The 23483-nt window shown below is 45.6% G+C and overlaps 1 protein-coding gene across 1 annotated transcript in view; it reads left to right on the top strand.

The window, feature by feature from the left end:
* Window positions 1-23483, top strand: part of MVK (mevalonate kinase) — a 165883-nt gene that overhangs the window by 117227 nt on the left and 25173 nt on the right. Inside the window, exon 9 of the mRNA XM_069214735.1 lies at window positions 2091-2207. Coding sequence (XP_069070836.1) covers window positions 2091-2207 — 117 coding nt within the window. The remainder of the gene's footprint in view (window positions 1-2090; window positions 2208-23483) is intronic.

The raw sequence follows: 23483 nt of genomic DNA, 5'->3' as shown, positions 1-23483 counted from the left end.
ATTTGGCCTGACCATGTACTTAGCATTATGTTACATTGCTATTGGGAAGGTGTGGGTGGAGCTGGCATTGTGGCAAGGACAATAAGTGTCCTATGGTCTGGTACATCGGTGCACTGCTCCAACTTTAGGATGTAACAAACAGCAAACCTTTGGAAGGAATGCTTGAAATAATCTCAGCCACAGGCACTTAGTTTTGCCCGATTCCAGTCCACAGTGTTTTGCCCACATTACCACTCAGACAGCGACAACCATACTCAAATCACCCTTGATCCTGCACCAGTAGGAAGAGTCCAGCCTGAACAGCCAAGCCAGGTCACCTCCAGATAGAAATACAAGCAACCCCAAATCAGTTTCGGCTTACTTAGCATTGTCCTCTTGCACAGTGAGCCACCCACTTTGGTGTATACCTGTTAAACTTTGTGCAAATTTAATGACCAAATTAAACACATCAAAACTTTGTCTTGGAGCCACAACTGGTCTTTGGCAAGCCTGTGCTGTGAATCAGACAAATAGAATGTGACACACCAGATAACAAAAGACACCATCAAAACAGGTAGTCTAGCTTACCACCAACTGCTCTGTATGCACCAAAGTCACAAAGTCCAATGAGCCTACCAGCTACTGTTTGAAAACCATGATGTCATAAAGACCATGGAGCAGACCAGCTGTTGTTATGGAAACTTCAACATCACAAATTCCAAAGCGATGCTGGCATGTGAGATGGTAAAAGCAAGAGGTGTCAGATGCAGGAGTGAAGACAAAGTATTTCTACTGCAGGAACCTGAAGGCAGCCCCGCCTTTAGGTGAGTTAAGATCCAGGAAAACGAGGTGTGTATGCTGTCGGTGGAGTGCCCATCTGAACCGCACCTAACCATTGCAGGATGACCTTGCACTCAAAATATCCAGATGAGTTTCATGGATCATAGGCTTCCCTGCGCTAACCTGAAACCTCCCATCCAAAAACACCAGCAATAAGTGGGAATATTAACTGAGGAGATCTAGTCAAAGTGGGTCCTGTAAAGCCATTCTGTCACCCACTATCTGACTTAGCAGCCACCCACAAAAAGATGGGGATCTAACATTGAAAAGTATTAAAAAAAAATTGATTGGGGCTAAAGTGCCATTCCTAATTCTGCCAACTACTTAGAAGGCAAAAATATGGGGAGCTGAATGAGGGATTTGGAAATTACTTTATATTTGGGGTTGGTCATGATTTGTGATTCTGTAGGTAGATGATGCACAGAAACAGGATTTGGGAAAAACAGTTGGACCATGACCTTCTGTTCAGTATGGTGAAGATGTAGAATGAGAGAAGCCTAATTCGGAATGACACCAAAGTTATGACATCAGGTTAGGGGGTGAGAAAAATTAAAGGCAAAATCAGATTGAGCATTTCCCCACAGTGTAAAGGGAGAGAGGATATGCCTACTTCTTTAAGATCTCAAGGGAGAACGAATGTTGACATGGTTAATTGTCATAGAGGGAATTGTTGAATGTTTAGTGCTATGTTTGTGGGAGCAAAGAATCGACAGAACTGTTCAGATTTTCGATGCAAAGGAGTGCGTGCATTTCTCAAGGGTTTGACTAGAGAAAGAAGGACATATTGCTCCAGTGTGGAGCTGTGAGGAAATGGACATATTATGAAGTGCGAGCGTGAAAACATCAACTCCATGTTGAAACGTTGAGAAACAAAGATTGTTTTCTACTTTTGGGCATTTTGAAACATTAGGTCATTTGCCAAGGCTGTTGAGAAAAATTATTTAATTCCCTGGGGTGGTAGGTAGAGGCACTCATCAGACGTTTGAAATGTTTTGGGTGGTGTGCCCACCTGGTAAAAACATATATCCAATTGGCCAGTAGATCTGTTTTAAATACAGGTGTACATCAGTGGAAAAAAACGATTTGCAAAGTACCTATAAAAGCAATCATTTGAGGCTAATAGTTGCATAAATAGGTAGCTTGGGATTAAGGTTTTAGGCAGAAACAACTAGGGGATGAACTGCAGGGACATTCGGTCAATTGGAAAATGTAGCGATAATAACATATACTGGAAGTGGTGATTTCTCATATTTTAACTACCCGTTTTACAGTTTCCTGCTATAATGAATCCAGTACTAGATTCAATTGACGCTATTGCCAGTCTGTGTGAACACGTTTTGGATGCTATGGTGGAAACGCCGTCGCTGGAAGAGTACCCAGTATTGGAAGTAAGTTGTTTGTACTTTCATGAATAATAATCAACGTTTTGTTCTTAGAACTGAGAATCTGGAATTGAAATGGTATATTATGCCTCTGTTCAGCCTGAAGGTATGGTGTACACCAGTTAAAACATGTTACATGTCGATAATGGGAAACAGCCCTCAGAACACACCCTTGCTAGAGAGGAGTTAAGGTGCATAGAGCCTTTGAAGTGATGCTTGAAGATTAAGCCTTCTAGTACAAGGAGGTGGTTAACAGAGGAGAGCATCCCCTACATTTGATTATCTAGTCTCAATAGCACCTTGTTGAAGTGAATTGATCATATCATTATAGCTGGAAAGTCCAGGTTCATCCATTAAGGCTGGTTTGATGCTGCTTTAGCTCATGATGTGTTGCAGACTACAGCTAAGCTTAGTTCCTTAACAAGAAGAATACACCTTAGCTCAGGGAAGTTCGATGAAGGCCCAGGAGGGCTGGATCAGTGCAGATTTTCAAAATAGTCATATGAAATACACTGGCCATGATTTTGATACCCCTTCTTTGACGGACTCCATGGATGTATCCTAGATCAGCAATAGAAATTTGTACATTATTAGCTCTAACTCTAGCTCCTCAATCTTCCTATTCCAACTAAATTGTTTTGTGATAAACTGGACTTGTTTTATGAAAGTCTCCACTTGCAGTTTACGTTGTGTGAAAGTGGCCTCCCCCTTCTGCTTTTGTAGGAAGTGTGACTGTTGAAATCTGTGAGCATTAGACGCAAAGACAACTGCAAGCATGCTTTCTTTTTTATTATATTTGCTGAATGTTAACGGATACATGACCTTGCCTCGCTCATTTATCTCTGGTGACAACATTGTCTACATTTGTTGCTTGATCTCCCATCCCTCAGTTAGCTATTGCAGCACTCTTTTTACTTTGTGACACCAGGGCCACACTTTGGGATTAGGATGAACATCCATCTCTTCAGTTGATCCATTAGTCCAGATTTCCACCAACAACGGTGTAATGCCATACTTTTGAAAAAAATAATTGTATATTTAAAATATATTTTTCACTCCTAACTTGGGAAAGCTAGGTTCAATGTAGACTTGTAGGACTAGTAACTTTTTTGTTCGATGGGATCTGTCGCTGTAGATACACATGTTGTGCATAGCCCGCCATCTGGTGTTGGGTCGGAGTGTTACAAGTTGTTTTTCTTCGAAGAAGTCTTTCGAGTCACGGGACCGAGGGACTCCTCCTCTTTGTCTCCATTGCGCATGGGCGTCGACTCCATCTTTGATTGTTTTCTTTCCGCCATCGGGTTCGGACGTGTTCCTTTCGCTCCGGGTTTCGGAACGGAAAGTTAGCTAAATATCGGAAAAATGACGTCGGTATTGTTGCGTTCGGGATCGGCTTAGTTAGAATCGACACCGAATCGAAGAGTGAAGAGCTCCGGTACCCTTCGGGGTAGTTTTCGATCCCCCTTCGGGGCCTGGTCGGCCCGACCGCGTGTAAAACAACGCTGATGGAACGGACCCCGTTCCGTTTCTGTCCTAAAGGCCACAACAAATACCCGTATACAGACCAACATTTGGTCTGTAACCTGTGCCTGTCGCCTGAGCACAGTGAAGAGACTTGCGAGGCCTGTCGTGCGTTCCGGTCCCGAAAAACACTCCGTGACCGTCGAGCCAGAAGACTGCAGATGGCGTCCACGCCGACAGCTCACCGAGAGTTCGAGGAACACGAGGAAGAAGAAACCTTATCGATTAATGAATCGGACTCCGAGGAATTCGACGACCAAAAAACTGTGAGTAAGACGTCGAAGCCAGCACACAAGAAAAGTGACAAGGCCCAGGGGACGCCACTGCCACCAGGCCATGGCTCGACCCATAAATTCAGTGACTGACCGTCGGCACCGAAAAAGGCCGAAATGGTGCCGAGATCGTCCGACTCCGGTCGAGACACCGGCACGCAGCCTTCTCGGGACCGAGAAAGTGCTGCTGAAAAACATCGACGCCGAGATAGCGGAGCCGAAACTGCTCGACGCAGAGGCAGCGGCACCGAGGAAGATCGACGCTGAGAGGGTTCGACTCCGAAAAAGAAGAAGGTCACCTCGGAGCCGAAAAAGAGTACAGACAGGGTTTTGGTGCCAAAACAACCCGCAACCGACCCAACTACCGGTTCCTATTCAGAGGAGCAATCACTGTCCTCTCAGATGCGAAAGCATAGATTTGAGGAAGAGTTGCAATCCACCGAAGTGGACCACACTCAGAAACATATTTTTATACAGGAAGGAACAGGGAAAATAAGCACCCTTCCCCCTATTAGGAGAAAAAGGAGACTGGAGTTTCAATCAGACCAAGCACCACAAACAAAAATGGTGAAAAAGGTAACTCCGCCACCCTCTCAAAAGGTAACTCCGCCACCCTCTCCTCCACCTGTAACTAACGTTTCACCGGCACAAACTCCATCACATTCCCCGGCTCACACCACCATGAGCCAAGGTGATCAGGACCAAGACGCTTGGGACTTATACGACGCCCCAGTGTCGGACAACAGTCCAGAGGCGTATCCTACAAAGCCCTCACCACCGGAAGATAGCACAGCATACTCACAAGTGGTGGCTAGAGCAGCAGAGTTCCACAACGTGTCCCTACACTCGGAACCAGTCGAGGATGACTTCTTATTCAACACCCTCTCCTCCACCCATAGCTCCTACCAAAGCCTGCCTATGCTCCCAGGAATGCTTCGGCACGCAAAGGAAATCTTCAAGGAGCCGGTCAAGAGTAGAGCTATAACACCAAGAGTGGAAAAGAAATATAAAGCACCTCCCACAGACCCTGTTTTCATCACCTCACAGCTGCCACCAGATTCCGTCGTAGTAGGAGCAGCTCGCAAGAGAGCCAACTCCCACACATCTGGGGATGCACCGCCCCCAGATAAAGAGAGCCGCAAGTTCGATGCAGCCGGAAAGAGAGTCGCAGTACAAGCTGCAAACCAGTGGCGCATCGCTAACTCTCAAGCACTACTTGTGCGCTATGACAGAGCCCATTGGGACGAGATGCAACACCTCATTGAGCATCTACCCAAAGAGCTACAAAAAAGGGCGAAACAGGTGGTTGAGGAAGGACAGAACATATCTAATAATCAGATACGCTCCTCTATGGATGCAGCGGACAAAGCTGCAAGAACAATTAACACATCTGTAACTATAAGAAGGCACTCATGGCTACGAACGTCTGGTTTTAAACCAGAGATACAGCAGGCAGTGCTCAATATGCCATTCAATGAGAAACAACTTTTCGGACCAGAAGTGGACACGGCGATTGAGAAACTCAAAAAAGACACTGACACTGCTAAAGCCATGGGCGCACTCTACTCCCCGCAGAGCAGAGGCACTTACAGCACCTTCCGCAAAAAAACCTTTAGAGGGGGGTTTCGGGGTCAAGCCACACAAGCCAGCACCTCACAGGCAACACTGTCCAGCTACCAGGGACAGTACCAAAGGGGAGGCTTTCGGGGCGAATACAGAGGACAATTCCCTAGGAATAGGGGAAAATTTCAAAGCCCCAAAACCCCTACAACCAAACAGTGACTCACATGTCACTCATCCCCTCCACACAACACCAGTGGGGGGAAGAATAGGTCAGTATTACCAAGAATGGGAGGAAATAACTACAGACACTTGGGTCTTAGCAATTATCCAACATGGTTATTGCATAGAATTTCTACAAATCCCTCCAAACATACCACCAAAAGCACAGAATTTATCAAAACAACATTCAGACCTTCTGGAAATAGAAGTTCAAGCACTATTGCAAAAGAACGCAATAGAACTAGTACCGAAGACACAAATAAACACAGGAGTTTATTCACTGTACTTCCTGATACCAAAAAAGGACAAAACACTGAGACCAATCCTAGACCTCAGAACACTAAACACCTACATCAAATCAGAACACTTTCACATGGTCACGCTACAAGAAGTGTTACCATTGCTAAAGCAACAGGACTACATGACAACCTTAGATCTCAAAGACACGTATTTCCACATACCAATACATCCGTCGCACAGGAAATACCTAAGGTTCGTATTCAAAGGAATACATTACCAATTCAAAGTATTGCCCTTCGGTTTAACAACTGCACCAAGAGTCTTCACAAAGTGCCTAGCAGTAGTGGCTGCACACATCAGAAGGCAGCAAATACACGTATTCCCGTATCTAGACGACTGGCTAATCAAGACCGACTCACTGACAAGGTGCTCGCACCACACAGATCAGGTCATGCAAACCCTCTACAAACTCGGTTTCACCATCAACTATGCAAAATCACACATTCTGCCGTCCAAGGTACAACAATACCTAGGAGCCACAATAGATACAACAAAGGGAATAGCCACTCCAAGTCCACAAAGGGTTAAACATTTCCAAAAGATTATACAACGCATGTATCCAACACAAAAAATACAGGCGAAGATGATATTACAACTACTAGGCATGATGTCCTCATGCATAGCCATTGTCCCACACGCAAGGTTGCACATGCGGCCCTTACAACAGTGCCTAGCATCACAATGGTCTCAAGCACAGGGTCAGCTTCTAGATCTGGTGTTGATAGACCGCCTAACATACCTCTCGCTTCTATGGTGGAACAACATAAATTTAAACAAAGGGCGGCCTTTCCAAGACCCAGTGCCACAATACGTGATAACAACAGATGCTTCCATGACAGGGTGGGGAGCACACCTCAATCACCACAGCATACAAGGACAATGGGACGTACATCAAAGAAAGCTGCATATAAATCACCTCGAACTACTAGCAGTTTTCCAAGCATTAAAAGCATTTCAACCAATCATAACTCACAAATACATTCTTGTCAAAACAGACAACATGACAACAATGTATTATCTAAACAAACAGGGGGGGACACACTCGACACAGCTGTGCCTGCTGGCACAAAAAATATGGCAATGGGCAATTCACAACCACATTCGCCTAATAGCACAGTTTATTCCAGGGATCCAGAATCAACTTGCAGACAATCTCTCTCGAGATCACCAACAGGTCCACGAGTGGGAAATTCACCCCCAAATTCTAAACACTTACTTCAAACGTTGGGGAACACCTCAAATAGACTTATTTGCAACGAAGGAGAACGCAAAATGCCAACACTTCGCATCCAGATACCCACACAGGCAGTCTCAAGGCAATGCCCTATGGATGAACTGGTCAGGGATATTTGCGTACGCTTTTCCCCCTCTCCCTCTCCTTCCATATCTAGTAAACAAATTGAGTCAAAACAAACTCAAACTCATACTGATAGCACCAACGTGGGCAAGGCAACCATGGTACACAACACTGCTAGACCTATCAGTAGTACTCCACGTCAAGTTGCCGAACAGGCCAGATCTGTTAACGCAACACAAACAACAGATCAGGCATCCAAACCCAGCATCGCTGAATCTAGCAATCTGGCTCCTGAAATCCTAGAATTCGGACACTTAAACCTCACACAAGAATGTATGGAAGTCATAAAGCAAGCCAGAAGACCATCCACTAGACACTGCTATGCAAGCAAATGGAAAAGATTTGTTTGCTATTGCCATCATAATCAAATTCAACCATTACACGCATCTCCAAAAGATGTAGTGGGTTACTTACTACACTTACAAAAATCGAACCTGGCCTTCTCTTCCATTAAGATACACCTAGCAGCAATATCCGCATACCTGCAGATTACCCATTCAACTTCACTATTTAGGATTCCTGTCATTAAAGCATTTATGGAAGGCCTCAAAAGAATTATACCACCAAGGACACCACCCGTTCCTTCATGGAACCTCAACATCGTCTTAACAAGACTCATGGGTCCACCCTTTGAACCTATGCACTCTTGCGAAATACAATTCCTAACATGGAAAGTTGCATTTCTCATCGCCATCACATCTCTAAGAAGAGTAAGTGAAATTCAGGCGTTTACAATACAAGAACCTTTTATCCAACTACACAAAAATAAAGTAGTCCTAAGGACCAATCCTACATTTTTGCCAAAGGTTATTTCACTGTTCCACCTAAATCAAACGGTAGAGCTACCAGTGTTCTTCCCACAGCCAGATTCCATAGCTGAAAGGGCACTACATACATTAGACGTCAAAAGAGCACTAATGTACTACATCGACAGAACTAAAAACATCAGAAAAACTAAACAACTGTTTATTGCATTTCAAAAACCTCACGCAGGAAACCCAATATCGAAACAGGGTATAGCCAGATGGATAGTTAAGTGCATCCAAATCTGCTACCTTAAAGCAAAAAGACAACTGCCCATTACACCAAGGGCACACTCAACCAGAAAGAAAGGCGCTACCATGGCGTTCCTAGGGAATATTCCAATGCACGAAATATGTAAGGCAGCCACATGGTCTACGCCTCACACATTTACCAAGCACTACTGTGTAGACGTGCTATCAGCACAACAAGCTACAGTAGGTCAAGCCGTACTAAGAACCTTATTTCAGACTACTTCCACTCCTACAGGCTGAGCCACCGCTTTTGGGGAGATAACTGCTTACTAGTTTATGCACAACATGTGTATCTACAGCGACAGATGCCATCGAACTGAAAATGTCACTTACCCAGTGTACATCTGTTCGTGGCATCAGTCGCTGAAGATTCACATGTGCCCACCCACCTCCCCGGGAGCCTGTAGCCGTTTGGAAGTTAGCTTCAACTTTGTACATTTGTAAATATATTAAATCTTAGATAGGTACATACTTATTCACTCCATTGCATGGGCACTATTACTAACAAACAACTCCTACCACACCCTCTGCGGGGAAAACAATCGAAGATGGAGTCGACGCCCATGCGCAATGGAGACAAAGAGGAGGAGTCCCTCGGTCCCGTGACTCGAAAGACTTCTTCGAAGAAAAACAACTTGTAACACTCCGACCCAACACCAGATGGCGGGCTATGCACAACATGTGAATCTTCAGCGACTGATGCCACGAACAGATGTACACTGGGTAAGTGACATTTTCATTTTTTATGCTACTCGACCTGATGGTTTAGAGGCAATTTAATTTTCAAGCCATGTGGGTGACGTCATCAGGATTGGGACCTCTTTATTGGCAGCTGCTCTTTGCAAGCGCTCTTAGAAAACAGTGGAGTTTCTTAATAACTTGTTTTTCTTGAGAGAGGTTTCTGAGCAGCAGATTTTGAGACATAACTTTGTTGCAACCATAGATGTTTTTAGAGCTCATCTACTGGCAACTTTAACTCTCTGTCAAGAGCTCTTGTCATCACACACCATATATACATACATACTTATGCATAAAAGGTTTTTAGAAGCACCCCTGTCGGGCATTGGCTACTATGGCTTACCTGTGACACTGACTAACTGAGCTGTATCTCGGTGGTGGTATTAACCCACCGCATTTTGTCGATGTGAACGGCCAAAAAGAAGTGCCCCTCTCTCTCTCTCTCTCTCTCTCTCTCTCTCTCTCTCTCTCTCTCTCTCTCTCACTCTAACTCTCACTCACACACACTCTCTCTCTCTCTCTCTCTTTCTCTCTCACTCTCTACTGCAGCAGCAGTGCAAGAAACACTCAGAGAGCACACACTGTACATGCCACAGTGGTACAAGACTCTTTTAACCAAATGGCAGAGGAAAGCCTAATTAGTTGTAAACGTTTAGGTGACAGTGGTTATAGCCTGTATATTTTGAGTTTGAATCTTATCACAATATACTTGGCTTTTCATCTTTCAGAAATTGGTGCAATTAAACAGTTTTATTAGAATTTGTTATAACAAAAAAGACTAAAATGCATATATTGATCCATTAATGTGTGACTAGGTGAAAAGGTAGGGTCTGCTGCTCCAGTACATTTCCTCTTTGTCACTCCCCTGCTGCTGCCTACAAGGTGTAGATGGGCCTTTTCCTTGTAGGAAGCCTGCTGTCAATAGACATTTCTTCTCTCTTTCCCTGATACCTGCTAATATTTCCCATATCACTGCGTTTGATTTTTTCCCACCTTTTCTTCGGATCCCCACTGTAGCAAATGTTGTCCTGGGGACATGGCAAAGCCTCTCGGTCAGTGGTTTGTTGCTGAAGAGATGTCACGCTAGACAACGGGCACTGAAAATTGATTTTTACCTTCCCTTTTGAGACCTAGACCTTTTTTCTCTCCAAGGAGCTGGTCTTTTTACACTTTCTCATTTTCACTTTCCACTCTTTCACTTTATCCCCAACCCCGAGAAGAACGATCTGCAGCTGCCTGATCTTTAGAACCATTGAGGCATTTCATCTTCTCCTTCCCAGTCTAAAGTACCATTTACCTAATCACAGACGCATGAGCCATACCAGGTGATGGTCTGCAGAGAGACCCAGTTTTGTTCCAATACAGTTGTAGCCATCATCAGATGCCAGTGTTAGTAATCTCCGGTCACCTCCACTTCCCTCATGGGAAAAAGCTGCCAGCATTTTAATTGGCTTTCTTAATGGTTTGTCATAACTGATGGCTATCACAATGAATAACAAGTTGCCCTTTTTTGTATGGTTCTTATTCAGCAATCCGTTGCTTCCAAAAGGACTAGTCACGAAGATAGTACAGACACCAAGATCCATTAGAGCGTATTAGCACATGCCACATGTAACAAACAGGGCACAGAAATTACACATAGCTAGCAAGTATGCTGCTCTCAAAAGCACTAACCTTTAAAGTCCATAGACATGGATGGAGAGCACATTAGACAGAACATCTCATATACTATCAAAACACTAGAAATCTGGCATAAACAAAAAGGCACACATCATTTTGATCCGAAGAGCCCCAGCATTAAAATATACCACATAGAAACTCATTATGTAAGCACAGCTCTGACATATAAAACTCACATAACCACATTACAATTAATTAGACCGGACTCCCTCACAATCCAACATAACATATTTCTTCTTTCCATATTAATCCTGCACCCAAGGGCAAACCCCACAGTATTCGAGACAAACCAGAGCTAAATATTGAGAACAACATCACCGGAGGACTGAGACTATAGGTAATAAGAAAATCTCAGAAGCTTTATGGAAAGGCACCCCTGTACAACTAACAGGCCTACAAATAGATGCCAGTGTTCCTAATCTCCGGTCACCTCCACTTCCCTCATGGGAAAAAGCTGCCATCATTTTAATTGGTTTTCTTAATGGTTTGTCATAACCACTGCACTAACAACCAGCTGCTCCTAAACAACCATCTACAGCTTTTACCACTTACTGCATCCTTCAACACCTTTGACACACCTAGTTAATTCTCAAACTCTACCCTACATAAAACTACATCACACTACACTGTGCATCACAATTTACGCCTTCTCATTCCTTTACCGACTCCTTCTCTGAGACCCAAAACCACCTGCATCCTATTGCTCCACCTACATCACTATCTACATATTATACCTCCAACTACACACTAGATTCTGCCTACTTCCTAAACCACTCACACCATATTCATCTACCTAGGCTATAGAATACCTATCCCCGTTACCCATTACCTACATACTGAGGCACCACCTATACCCTACACTTCCTGAACCGAAATCCATACAGCACACCCGAGTTATACCTACATGGCCATCTACACCTCAGCCTTTCTCCGGCACCATCTGTTAACATACATACACAGTTATAATTACCTACAAACCTACCTAAACACTACACCACAACATACATTATACACCATTACATGCATTCTCCATACTCTACACTGCCACAACCTACAAAACAACCTAAACTCTACAACACACTCCACACCACCTTTATCCTGTATCATAACCTAAACCCTCTCACTCACATCGTATGCCACCAGATAAATCCACCCTTTGCTGCCATCTGTGCCTCCCACAACTGCCTCCTTCAGCTACACCTTACACTACCCACTACACCAAGTACACCCTGTACTTCCCCTCTCCTCATCTAGACTGTATACCACTTACACATCCTACACCACCACCACATTTATCACCTGCTCCAAATGCAACTTAGGAAATCACCCAAACTCCACAACACCTACTCGCTGTTACAATGTATACCTAAATAACCCCCTATTCACTCCTTCATGTGCCACATCTACACCCTATACCTCGACCTCCAACTACTCTCTACACAGCCTACATCTGTCTGTTACTTCCTCACTACCACCTATAGCCTACACCACCCACATCATATATCACCAACTGCATCCTTTACCCTACAGTACAGCACTACTTAGAGCAACTATAACACCAATACCAACAGCATTATAAAATAATGGGTTGTGACCATGGCAGGAACTGAGTCGGACGCTGGCCTGGAGCATCCTGCCATGCCCATCCCATGTCCCTGAACCCTGTGGCCCTGAAACGCTTTAGGGGGGAGGGGGCAGAGATGAGGAGGCACCTGCCAGGAGTTGTGGCTCACTAAACGGATTTGGGGGCAGCTGTGGCTGCTCCGCACGCCCTTGTCGAAGGCATGTAAAATTTCAGCTGCAAACGGCAGTGAAGCTGAGACTGGGCAGCTGTGGTGAACTGGGTGCACACCAATGTGTTATCATGCCCTAAAAGAGGGGGGGGGGATGTTGGCAAGCTCTAGACTGCACGGCTGATTTAGGAGGAGGCCCCTATGAGCATAGCTGTTGCCGTAAGGAGTCAGATGAGTCTCCCCACTTAGTGGATGCTGAGAAATGACATATAGCAGGAGAGCCGATTCCTGAGGTAGTGGCCCTGCCAGAGGAGCGCAGGGGGAGTGAGCATTGCGGAGGAGCTACCTGGCACGGGGAAGCCTGCTTTACCTGTTGAACCCTTTGGGGCCTGAAACATCCAGGAGTAGACCTGCGGGCTGGAGGTGAGGACTAGACACCCCACACCGAGATCAGGGGGAGGCACTCATCTGGACTGCAGAGACCTCTGCAGTATGTCCTGTTGAGACAGGCATCACCCAGGAAGCCAGTGGGGACTGGTGAGTGCTGCCCTGCCCCCTTCTGCTGGCTCGTAGAGCCCTCTGGGGGTGACTGCTGGAGACTCCTGTTCTCCCTCTGGAGGTGCTGTGAGGTGACTTGTGACTAAAGAGGCAATCCCTGAGGCGGTGACCCGGTGAGAGGAGCTACAAGAGAGTGTGCATGCATTGCAGAGGTGTCCTGGGGGGGGGGGGGGGCAGTGAGGCCTTTATTAACTGGGGGCCCACTGGGATTGGTACACCTAGGACTAGACTTGAAGGGGAGGGCTAAGGACTAGACACCTCACAAAGAGATCTAACGGAGGCACCCACTTGGATCATGAAGGCTGGCAAACGACCTTTAAGGGGCTTAGAGCACCAGGGGACTGGTAGAGACTGGTAAGTGCTGCCACCCACTTGTTGATTCTTGGTTTGGAGACTCAAGAGTGGTGATACCTGGAGATTGCATAAGCAAGTTGCTGAAAGGAGAGGGCTTCATCTGAACCCACAGGCGTAGACATGCTACCCAATATCATGGTCTGCAAAAACGGGGATGTCGCCACTGAAGGCCGGATCCAGACGGTGACTCATTGGAGCAGAAAATCAAGGCATTGGTGATCGATGTGTCTTATTGAGAGCAGACCACGAAAAACTGGCAGATAGAGTCATGGACACTGAAACGGCTGAGCTCAGACTCTCCGTTGCAGATCATGAGGCCAGACCATGAAAGCTGTAGAAATTAGTGGACATTCTGTTGTTCAGCTTTGAGGAAGCTGATGAAATAATATATGCCTGATGGGAGTGCTGATGAAGGTGAAGAGACCCTCACAAAACTCTATGGAGAGCAACGGTTATCCTCTGAATTATTAAAATGTAGACAGTGTTCACAGTGAAGAGGGCACAAAGGGTTCCAGGTTGGCCCCTGGCACATGAAGCACCATCCAGACCAATAGTGACCGACTGATCGACTTAAGGAAGTAGGACAGCATATTGCAACTCGCACAGTCTCATGGGCCCTGGCAGATGAAGTGTAGCAAAATGAGCGTATACGCGATGATGCAGTGCCAATGCAAAGCATTTCTAGTGTTAAAAAAACACTTGCAGCACCTCAACATCAACTATGTCCTGTTCCTGGCCCGCCTCCGAGTTACGGTGAGCAGAAAAACTCACTTTTTTACCAAAGCTAAAGAGGTACGGGAATAGCTGGAAAGTCAGGGTAATCTGATGCGATCTGAGTAGGACTCAGAAAACTCTTCTGAATGGCGGACACAACAACCAAGACGATTTCCGCATTGGCGCTCCAGGGCGACCTCTTCTCCCCCCCATAGTTGAGGCATCAATAAATAGAGATAAGGTGGTTGCGGAACTACAACAGGACTTCTTGCAGCCTACTGGGAACAGGTAGGAGTTACTGAACAGAGATTCAGGAAAGTTGGATGATGGATGGATTGCCTCTAGGGAGAATGCTGAACACCAGGCCCTCTCGAAGGTCCCTTCCATGATGGGTGATGAAGTCACATGAGACACTGGGTGGGGATACACTAGACAGTCTCCTTGGGAGGTAGGCTGTGGAGATAGTTTGGTGATACTGTGCTCCAACTGGAGACCGAGCCAGCAGGGCCGGCCAGCCTGGACCCCTATTTGAAGAACTGGACAGAATGGTAAGGAATGCACAATGCTGTGGGGCCGACAGGTGCCTCGAGCATTGGTGGAAGGCAGCTCGTTTTATATTTGCAACATAAGGTAGCAGAGCAGGTGGATGGGGGGGGGACAGTTAAGGGAGGCTGTGGTGACTGGATTTGGACACTGGGTAAAGTTGGTGTGGGGACAAGATGACGTGACTCAGAACTTTCACAGATTTCAGTACGGATGCCTTCCCAAGAACTGGGTAGGGAAACCTCCCTTAGGATTATCTCATGGAACCTGAATGCTCTGAAGAACAATAAAAAGGTGAGTGGTGTTGAGATACCTGTCACATCATTCTCCATACCTGGTCATGATGATGTCAGTACTCACACACAACCGACACATCTCACTCGTTGCCAAGACTAGACTACTTCTTGATGCCTGGATCCCAACGATACAGATATAGGACCAAAGCCTATCTGACATGTGGCGCTTCAGACCACTTCCTGATCATTACGGAGCGATTGGTCCCCCTGGGAGCTGACGGACTGGGCCACCCAAAGCAACATCATGGAGGTGTCCACCCAATACTTCCAAGAAAACAAGTGATCAGTGACCTCCAGGGCTGTTCTCTGGGAGGACATAGTGCAAGGCCACCTCATAGCACTCCATAAGGTGGTGGACACAGAAAGGAAACTGACATCAAGGGAGGCTAGATACTTGGAAGCACCGAACCCAAAACTGGTGATGAGCCTGACCTGCCTCAGGGAGGATTACAGGCATCTGGTCCATCAGGAGGCAAGGACACTTTACAGAGCACAGCATAACAAACTGTACTAGACAGGGAATAAGGCAGAAAAGATGCTGGCTGGCCAGTAAGGAGCAAGGCCAGAGATGGATTCCGGCAGTTCACATGGAACTGGGGGAGTTGACAGAGACAGCCACAGACATAGCCCTGACCTTTGCATGGCACCTAAGGCATCTGTATACCCCATGTCTCTCCCATGAGGCAAGGGAGGACATCTGCAAATTTGTGCACGATTTCCCATTGCCTTGCCTAGGTAGAGAGTCCAGAAATTCCCTGGAGGCCAACCTCACTGAGAGAAATCGCCGAGGCCCTAGTCCAAATCTAGAGCGGGGAGGCCTGAGTCCAAATGTCTTCTCCCCTGTATTTTTGAAATGTCAAAAGCAAGGTGATCAAACCGTTGTATGATCTATACTGCACGGCCTGGGTGCACGATTAGCTCCCCTGGGGTCGTGGGCATGCACCATTTCTTTTAATCTACGAAACTGGGAAACCTTCATTTAGGCCAATATCCCTCCTGAATATTGAAACTAAAATACTTGTGAAAGTACTAGCAAACTACCTACTACCAGTGTTAGATGGCATAGTGGCTCCAAACCAGTCCGGGTTCATGATGTACAGATCCACCAGGCACAATCTGTGCAGCTTTTTGGCAGCCTAACTTAGATCTTAGCTACATATTTTGGCTCTAGACACTGAGAAGGTGCTTGATTCCCTGTACTGGCCCTACCTGATGGCTCTGTTGGCGCGTGTGGGCTTTGGGTCCGTATACCAGGCATTGGTAAGCCTTCTCTATCACAGGCCGATGGCAAGTGTGCGGCCAAATGGCACGCTTTGAATTTGAGCTCGGCAGGGGCACCAGCCAGGGCTTTCCCCTCTCCCCATTACTCTTGGCAGTGGTGATGGAACCTGTGGCAAATTGGGTTGGGATGGGTGGGCAGCTGCATGGCCTCCGCTGGGATGGAGATTGAGAGAACATGGTCTCTCTATGTGCAGATGATATCCTCCTATACCTTGCAGATCCAGACCACTCCCTTCTGAGGATTCTGGATATCCTGTGGATCTTCGGACGTTTCTATGGCATAAAGATCAACTGGGGGAAAGTCCATAGCATACCTGCTGTCTCACTGGATCCTGCATATTTGGGATGTCACCGGGTTCACTTATCTGGGGATATATGTAACCATGGACCGCAAACTATTCTATGACAAGAATGCAAAACAAATTCTGCAGCACTTCTGCAGAGATGTTGATCACTGGTGCAGGCCCCATTTCTCCCTACTGAGAGCCCTATATAAAATAATTTACCTCCCTAAGTGCCTCTACACCTTGCAAAATCTGATGTTTGAGGTCATTGATCACTTTTTCCAAGCATTGGAGGCAGAATGTCAGGAGTTTTCTGTGGGACAGAGGCACTCCACGACGGACAGTCGATGGAGATATCGCATTGCCAGATCTACAGCTCTACAGTTGTACTATTGGATGGACCGCCTCTTGGTGGTTAACTACTGGTCCTATGCGGACCAGAAGGAGCTGGCCCTGATTTGATGGCCCATTACATTCATACGCCACATGGCAGTCACACCATCACTCACCCAGTCATCAACCAACTTGCATGCAAACCCACCAACACATATGGCCAGACATGTTGATGGTTGGTGCCTCAACTACCTTCAAAAACGAAAAAACTATTGACTACGTTCAAATACATGTTAAGTATCCACCTCCGTTGATGATCTGAGTATTACTGAATGTGTGCCTAGTGAACCTTCACTAACTGCACTCATGAGAGCTATGTGAGGCTCAAGTAGGTGTGTCCTTCATGCACCTTTAGTGCACTCACTATGCTAAATCCAACTCCTAGTTTGTGGTTGCAAATTGGGGGTTGTCTAAGAGTGTCTTCTGAGGCCCACATTCCTTGAACTAAGTGATCATATGTACCTTGGGAACTAAGGATGAACACCTCAGGCAGGACAATTATATGACCTATGCGTGTAGCATTGGGTGAAGCTTTCTCTATAATGTTATTTCTATTTGTAAAGGGTGCTAATACCTGGGAGGAGATTCTGCTGCAGATGCAGTAGCAGTGCAGGTCATACCAGACGTTTGAAGCAAAGTAGTTCAGTGCTCAGCAAAGGTGTCTGGAAGGTTTCTCAAATCTGCAGCAGTTTTGAGGTGTGCTGGGCCAGAGTTATTTTAGGGTCTTAATGTGTGTCAGGAGTTTGAAGAGAGCTGTGGATGGGAGGTTCTTTGGAGTGCAGAGTGTGTATGTGGTGAGAGGTTGAAAGGGAGGCTGGCTGCTGCGTTTTCTATGCTTTGGAAGTCATCTGCTTAGCTGAGTGAGGGACTAACTGAGTAATGGGGTGGGTGCAACCCGAAGGGGTGGAGTCCTTTTTTGAAGATAAAGTGACAGCATCTGTATTTCTACTACCTTGACTATCTGTCTTCTTCCTAGTTGATATTCCTGTGATGGAACACCTATACTTAGCTTTTCCTACCTGTGTGTGTCTCTGTTCCCTTCAAAGTCCTGAATATTTTCTAGCTACTTGAAACTCAAGAAAATATGTATTTTGTGCACGTTCAGCAGACTCTGCAACTTATGACATTGTCGAGTCTTTCTAGCTGTTGCAAGAATGTGTTGATCCTGCATCCTTGCTACTTCCTTCCCAGCAGATGAAGTGGAGAGTGCTTCTTCAGTAACTGTTAGACTTTCAGTGAGGGTCAACTAAAAGTGAAGGACAGACATCAGTCTTCCTGTGGTGATGAAAAGCAACATATGCATTGTATGTAGCCATCTGGATCTAATGGGCGAAGAACGTGGTCATCCTAATCCACTCTGCCCAGGTACTTGTTGTAATCAAGTATAGAGGTGGGCTTGTGAACTTTGGCCAACTGACCCAAACCATGATGGAGGAAGTGCTCTCATCATGGATTGTTGAGTCTCTTAGAGAATTTGATTGTGAGCAGTTTGTTCAAACACAATACAATGCTCTGGGATTTTTGGAGCTTCTTACAAACAAGCTCCTGCGGGAATCCTTTGAAGCAATATTGAACTGTACTGCATGCCCAGTGCCAGCTTTGTACAGCCCACTGAACAGGTCTTCTCCCTTATAGAAGGTATCCACATAAATGTTATAACCTTAATAAAAGAGTGGTTGTACAAAGTCCTACATAGTCTTTGCTGTGACTCCTAGTGTAGAATGGCAACCTACAGGGTTTAGAGCAGACTCCTTCTCTGTATACACCCCCAGGCTGTATACATAGCCAGTAGTGCTCTCATACAGCACATACAGCTAGTTGCCATAACAACCTATGTTTCTCAGTATGTACTGCCTGAACAAACACTGCCCTTTTGTACAGGATCAAAGGGTCATTAATGACCATATTCTTTTCGGGAGTATAAACCTGATAGACAAATGTTCCACGACAGGCCAAACTTTAAACAACCTTGCATAGTCCAGTGGCAATGCAGCAAAACTATTGTTGAAATGCAAAATACGCAGCAATAGAAATAAAAACAATCTCTGCTCATGTACGGTGCAAAGATGGGTGTTAACCAAACTGTGAGAGTAGACCAGTAGGACTGAAAGCTTGATTTATGAACTACCCCCATTTTGAGCGAAAGGCCCAAAAATGTATTCACCTCCTCAAGTGCAGTCTGAGTCCACCAGTGTGCCTTAGAATGAGGCCCATGAGTGCCTCCATGCTCCCTCTGCATGCCGATTTGTTTGGTGCACAATTTCATCGAGGAAGTCGGCATCCAAAAATAGATGGACGTAGTCAATAGCCAAACGATTTGCTTTATCTACTTTAGATCTAGTGTTCGCAGTGAACGGGGGAATTTGGGGTGCACTAAATTGGGGTGCTTCCAAGAAAGCACTTCATCTGTACTTGTTACCGCATGTGACTGCTCTCTGGGTTGTCTACCTTGCTAAGAACATTGTGAAGCACAGGCTGCGCTTGCAAGCAAACTTTTACTTCAACATGCAACACCTGCAGTACTACAACATTTTTCAGGGGAGAAATGATGCAACATAGTGAGCAAAGTTGCTGTGCTGCGTCAACTAGGGAGAGCAGAACTTCACCAGATCGTCAAAAAAATTGCACATTTCTGCTGTCTATGCGCTTGGCACACTGTGTGCTGCCTTACACCAAAGCAAGTACTCTTGCACCGTGGTGCAAGAGTGTTTGCATTATGATCAGGATAATTTTTGTGTAGGAAGTGGCATCTGGCTGCATAAAAAGCTACTCTTTCAGGCTTTCTTCTTAAAGAAAAATATTTCTCCTTGTTACGCCAGCCTCAGACAGGCACCGCGTTTTGCAGCAAGTCCATGTTTACAAGTCTTTCTAGATATGGATTTGCAGTAAAAACCAATGCCTGTGAAGGCCCATAGACAACTCACCGAATGCCTCCTATAAATGCGCTGTGGCCTTTTTTTTAAACAAAGCAATACACACAGCCATTTGCTGTGCTTTGTAAAATCCCAACAAGGACTCTGCATCAAGTATGCGTGAAAAATGTCATGCAAACATGAAGCAAACTCTTTCTACATCTGGTCCAGATTTATTTTCTAAAGGCAAGCAGTGTAGGTGTAGAATACTCTATGCATTTGGGCTTGCAGCAGGTAATATGTGTCATAAAAGATCAGGGAAATAAAACTAACAACCTGCCCATTACGTGGGCCCACAAATTCCCTGGTGGTTCATTGGGGGAGGAATTGCGACTTCATTGGGCATGCCCCCCAGGTTAAAACAAACAGTTTTCCATACCCCCCCCCCCCTCGGGGTTGGGGGTGGGGGGTCTAAACATGTCTCTGTAAGGGCCACCCCCAGACACTGGCCAATAAGCCTATCTGACAGTGTCCAAAGGAGTGGTCAGAAGAGTCCGTATATGAGCCTTCTTTTTGTCTGTTTTTCACTTTGGATTTCTCTGATGTTACAACAAGCAAGCGATGCATACGGTCTCCCACGCCTTGCAAAACACTTACACAAAGTGTATGTACAAGTTCGAAACTGCCCTGATTTGTAAATGTGTCCCTTTTTTTTTTACCTGTGTGATGGGGACATTTTTTTCCCTCCTCAACATATTTTATTTAAAAAAAGAAAAAGAAAATTATCTCTATGGGCTCGACCCATTCACCAGGGGAGCCAAACCCCACTAGAAAGAAATTTGTGCCTTCCATAATTTTCCCCTGTGGGAAAGCAATCATGCCCCCAATGGAAAACAAATCTCCGCAATTGGAAAAGCAAATGCCCCCAATGAGGGTTGGCCCATGTCTTGGGGGACTGGCTCTCAAAATGACAACAATCCCTGGTGTCCAGTGGGTCCTGCTTTTGGATTTTGGTCTGTCTGCGATCCACAAGCAGGAAATATTTTGAAAAGGGCATCACTGGAAAGGAGAGACTCTTCTCTTTCCAGTGATGACTCCCTCTAAACTGGGGAGGCTGCATTAGGCCCAAAATCCCCACTGGATGCAGCGGAGAACACACACCCCTTTCTTCTGGTCACTTCAGTGGGGATTAGGGATGGAGGCGCACTGACTTCACAGATTGGTGAGAGGATGGATGGATGGGGCTGAAGTGAAAGAGATTCCACTTTGCACCCAGCCTTTAAAAACAAAAAAGAAGCATCTTCCGCACCGGATGATTCTTTTAATGCCTCCCTAGTGTTGGCCAATGGCTAACGGTCATTGGCCGATGCCCGCAGTTAAAGGGTTATGCCCCATAATTCCACATGTGTAAAATGGCTAATTACCTTTTCTTTACAGTAATCCTTAAAGTACTGTCCCAGTTAGATGTAGCAGGAATGTAATACATCTTGAAGAAAATGACTATGCCCTTTATCTCTGTAGGGACAATTTGAGTGATATGCCTGGGACTGTAGCAGCTATTTACACCCATAATCTACCATGAAAATATTAGTTATTCCCTTTTTCCCTACAGGAAACATTAGAACATCATAGAAGATGTATTCAACATTCCTTTGAAGCCCACGATCGCCAAGGCCTTAAATAGATGATTACCATTTTGTTACCAGAATCATGATAACTCAGTGCTAGGTGTATGTAAAAGCCATTTAACATTTAACAGCCCCTATGTAGAAAATTGCTATGCTCATCATCCCTAGCGGAATAAGTAATAAACTGTGCCCAGGATATGTAGCAGCTATTTACCGACCATTAATGGCCATGTAAATATTAGCTATTCTGATATTCCCAAAATGACACATTAGGACATAGTGTAAAATGTATTTAACAGCCCTTACAGCCCATAATTCTCATGCCTAAAATAGCTAATTACTATTTCCTCACCGTAATCTTGAAAGTACAGTGCCAGGTACACGTAACAGTTATCTAACACCCATCATCTACCATGTAGAAAATCCCTATGACCATTATCTCTAGAGGAATATGTAAATACACTGTGCCTGGGATATGTATCACTCATCATCCCCCATTTAAAAATGACCGGTTTCTGTTTTCCCAACAGTAAACGTTAGAGCATAGTGGAAAATGTATTCAGCAGCCACTTGATGCCCATAACCTTCCAAGCACAAAATAGCGAATTAGTTTTTCCATCAAGGAATCATGAAAACAGAATGCCAGATATTTATAACAGCCATTTAACACCCTTCATCCCCAATGTAGAAAAATGCTATGTCTGTTATCCCAAGCGGAATAAGTAAAACACTGTGCCTGTGATAGGTAACATCTATGTTGGTGGCATGTGTAGCTGTAGATACACTTGCTGTGGATACTCTTGCCATCAACTTTTGGGATTGAACATGTGCAAGTTGTTTTTCTTCAAAGATGTCTTTCAAGTCACAAGATATAGTGACTCCTATTGGCGAGCATGTGCATCAACTCCATAGGTAGATTGTTTTTTATCTGCTGTCTGGTTCAGACGTGTCCCTTCGAGCTCTGGTTCGACACCATGTGGTGTTGTCGTCGGGCCCGCATGGATCCTTAAACTAGTCAGAAGAAATAACAGTTGCATTTACTGATCGGTCCCAAATGTTGTGTTCCCTTTTTCTTCAGCTCTGTTATTTAACATCTTCGATGCCCCATATGGGGCCTGACCCTTCTGGGGCTCTACTGATTCCTCAACACCAGAGAATGTGCCCGTGATAGAAAGAACTCCATGCAGCTAATGCCCGAATTGTCTAGTGAAATACCTGAGAACAGAACTCCATCAGCTGCGTTACCTCGGTCTATCCCTGGACCACCAGGAGGCATCCTGTTCAGCGTGTCTCGCCTTCCGGAGTAAAGAGACCCTCCGTTACTGTTAATTGTTGCATAGCCAGTTGTTTCAGTGGCACAACACCAAGCGCACAATGCTCCTGACCTGTTCGGAGATCAGGTCACTAAGGGCTAGCAGAAGCCAGAGTCTTCCAGCATAGAGGCTAAAGTGTTTGCAAAAGAGGGAAGTTTCCGACTCCAATGCCGAAGTGGACAAACCTCCAGCTGCACAGTTTCCAGCAACAAAAAGTGGCGTAGTGAGTATGGACACACCACGTCCCACCCCTAGGCATCACTCAGAAGCCGAGCATCGTCTTTGAGGGGGTTGAGCTTTGAGCTTGCAGGCCTGCCACAAGGCCTCCAGTCAACTACTTCTGCAAGGCCATATGGCACAGAACTACTTGACGCCCACCCACATCTTGCCGCAGAAGTCCTCATCGAAGCCACGCCCTTCGACTTCGACATCTCTTCAACTCCGGCCTCAAAGGCACCCATGAAGCTAGCCTTGGAGTGAAGGCCTGTAAATCTGTAGTCCGGCTTGGTGCCGGCAGACCTACGGACTTCCTCAGCTCTGGAAAAAAAAGTCCACTGCAGTTTCCTCTGCCAGACAGCTGTGCATCCATATCCATCTTGAGACCAGATGGATTTTAGCCTAGCTACCT

Source organism: Pleurodeles waltl, chromosome 11 (assembly GCF_031143425.1).
Source record: "Pleurodeles waltl isolate 20211129_DDA chromosome 11, aPleWal1.hap1.20221129, whole genome shotgun sequence".
In the NCBI taxonomy this organism is placed as follows: Eukaryota; Metazoa; Chordata; class Amphibia; order Caudata; family Salamandridae; genus Pleurodeles; species Pleurodeles waltl.
This window is presented reverse-complemented; position numbering and strand designations above follow the sequence as displayed.